The 2,897-nt window shown below is 38.7% G+C and overlaps 1 protein-coding gene across 1 annotated transcript; it reads right to left on the bottom strand.

Moving 5' to 3' along the window:
- Window positions 1-65: 65 nt before the first annotated feature.
- On the bottom strand, window positions 66-2,132 carry LOC124891990. The gene is made up of 2 exons (XM_047403487.1): window positions 1,247-2,132; window positions 66-1,203 (listed from the first exon to the last, which is right to left on the bottom strand). Exons 1-2 carry the CDS (start codon window positions 1,797-1,799, stop codon window positions 800-802), a joined length of 957 nt encoding a protein of 318 aa, XP_047259443.1. The 5' UTR covers window positions 1,800-2,132; the 3' UTR covers window positions 66-799.
- Window positions 2,133-2,897: the final 765 nt, after the last annotated feature.

Genomic DNA, 2,897 nt, shown 5'->3' with positions numbered 1-2,897 from the left:
ATGAACAATAGACAAATTTCAGATTGCACATTAACAACACAAACACACGGTTACAACATCAATACTACGACACGATTATAAAGAAACAAAAGGATAGATAGTTAGACAAATTGAAGGTATAATCTTAACAACCCAAAAGTCTATTCCACTCTTGGACCTTTAACATCATACACAACAAATACCTAACTCTTATGTTGGCACAAGAGTGACCTCGATCCCCCAAGCATCCAATGTTTCCAAGCTTGAATCCAACACGAGTGATTCCACACTTAAGTTGAAAGCCCTATTTACAAGTTTCGGCCATGGGGGACATTCTCACAAGAGAGAGTGTTTCAAATGTTACAACTTTCAATATTCAACAAAAACTAAGACTAAAAACCCTAAGAGGTTCTATATATAGTGTATTACAAAATAGAATACAAAATAACCACAATACCCCTCAAGGGTGAGATGCCTATCAAGTGTAACTTAAGGGCTATTTTTAGTGCATTTAAGCCCTCTTTTACACTTCACTTGTGCACTTCCTTGGACGGATTCAAGATGCACTTGTTCTCGTCCATCATCGTGGTCGTACTCGTATCATCCTCCCTTTCTTGAAAAGGATTCGACCTCGAATCCATACCTTGCAAATCAAGAGAAGACAAACAAGTACACATTCTCATAACATGAGGGGTTAGGGTTAGCAAAATACACACATCACATGCCATGCCAAGGTGGGACAAACTTGGAGTATACCCACGAGTCCTTTGTGTTGAACATGAAAACCTTAGTATAAATGGCACAAAGGAAGAGGTCATCATCAACAAAAAAGAGACAAGGAAGAACCTTTCCTTCCTTCATTAGCACCCACAATCAAACATTGCTTGTCGTCTTGACCAAGCATCAAGTAGAAAGTGTAGAAATTCCCATATTCTGGGAGGGTGCCGGGGTCAAATGGAAGTAGCCAAGGGTCTAAGCCGAGGTTAGCCCTTCTTTCCCCTAGAATGTCACTCCCACAATCACGGATGACATTTACCTTTAAGAGAAGACTAACATTCAAGAATAGAGAGACACGACCTAGAAGTCTTACCTCAAAAAGATATATGCCATCATTTACAACATTTCCATACATAGGATCTCTATGAACAAAACTACTAGCAAGGCTTTTACCACACAAGATGTTCAAAGAGTCACGTGCACCATCAAGATCAACTCTATAAACACCATCACTAGTCACGTGCACCATCAAGATCAACTCTATAAACACCATCACTAACTTGAGATTTTTTAAGCACACCACACATATGCTCAAGTAGTGGAATACATTCATGAGTAAGTTGATCTTCATTCACATCCTCACTAGTTGTTGGCAACTCACATACCAACGTAGACTCACCTTGGTTCGCACAAGGGTCAACTAGTGGGTGAGTACTCTTGTCAATTGGTAATAGAACCTTGTTCAAGTTATAAGGGCTAGCACTAGATGGACATAAATCATTCTTACAAGAAGAATCAATTTCGTCATCTAAAGGATCAACTAGTGCTTGCGTACTTACAACAAGAGTTTGGTCCTCGCGTAACCTAACATCACCAAGAGTATCACCATAGGGAGACTCAAACACCTCTAGTCTAGGTAAATCCGCAACTACATCCACTTGGCCACTACTAGCCACAACACAACATTCTACGTTCATAGGAGTGTAGGGAATAGTATTTTTACCTTGTAGCTCACATGAGCTACGGCCTTCCTCTTGACGTGTGTCCGGGCAGACCACTTGCTCCCTTTGACCTACCATACGATCCAACCTTTCATTTGCCATAGCTAGGTCTCAGTACATAGTGTCAAGGTAGGCCAAAATATCATTGGTGGCATTGTTGTCCATGGGTTGAGAGATGGAAGTCACAGGTTTCCTCGTAATAGTACCTAAAAAAAAACACCTACAAAATAAAACACAAGTTAGTTCGAAACAACCTCACCACACTCTCACTCTCGATTTTTACCTCACACATGGTTTCACAAGTGTTGAAAGTTGACTTGTACTTTGCGAGTGATTGAGGGTCGGGTCTACTCTTACCCGGAATAGATTTTCGTTTGAGTTGACTCAAAGAAAATTTATTTACAGACTTGAACCAACAAGATACAACAAATTCACAAAAGAGAAAAGCACACAACAAACACTTAACACGAATGAACGAACATAAAGACTAACTAACAATCTAGTAGATGAGTACTAGTTTGCCAATTAGTATTAAAACCAACAAAATTGAAACTAAGGAACAACAAAAGAAATCTAAGAAATCTAAAATTTGAGCTTAAATATGTTGTGTGAACAGTAAAACGTGATGATGTGGCAGTCACGTATTGGTCTCAGTCCCACACAACTTTTGTTGTCCAATTTCAAGTCTTGGTCAATTTTTCAATTTGAACTTTGGTGGAATTTGTTTAAGGAGGGAAATTCAAACAAGTTTTGGAGCCCTTTTCAATTTCAAGTTTTCAAGACTTGATTTCTTGTACTTCTCCTTAAAACATGGATCCTTAAATCATGGAAAAGTGTTGGAAAGTGGTTGAGACTTGATTGATAGGTCCTTGTTGGTTGTAGTGCCTTTCAAGACTAACAAATAATACACCCTTTTCCTTCAACTTTTTGGATTTAGCATTCACTTTATCTTCAACAATATAAGAAGGTGGTGATAAACATCAAGAACAACAACAACAACAACAAGAACTACAACAATAATGTTCAAGAACACCAACAATTTTCACACGGCCACTCCCAAATTCCACAAAACAATATCTCCAACACTTGGCCAAGACAACTACAACTTTAATAAAATGGTTCTCAAGCCACCAATTAACAACAATATCACGTGGTCAAGCTTAGAACATCAAGGAGAAACCACACGGCCAAAATAATCCA

Source organism: Capsicum annuum, unplaced genomic scaffold, assembly GCF_002878395.1.
Source record: "Capsicum annuum cultivar UCD-10X-F1 unplaced genomic scaffold, UCD10Xv1.1 ctg42864, whole genome shotgun sequence".
NCBI lineage: Eukaryota > Viridiplantae > Streptophyta > Magnoliopsida > Solanales > Solanaceae > Capsicum > Capsicum annuum.
Note: the sequence above shows the minus strand (reverse complement) of the source record. Positions and strands in the feature narration are given on the sequence as shown.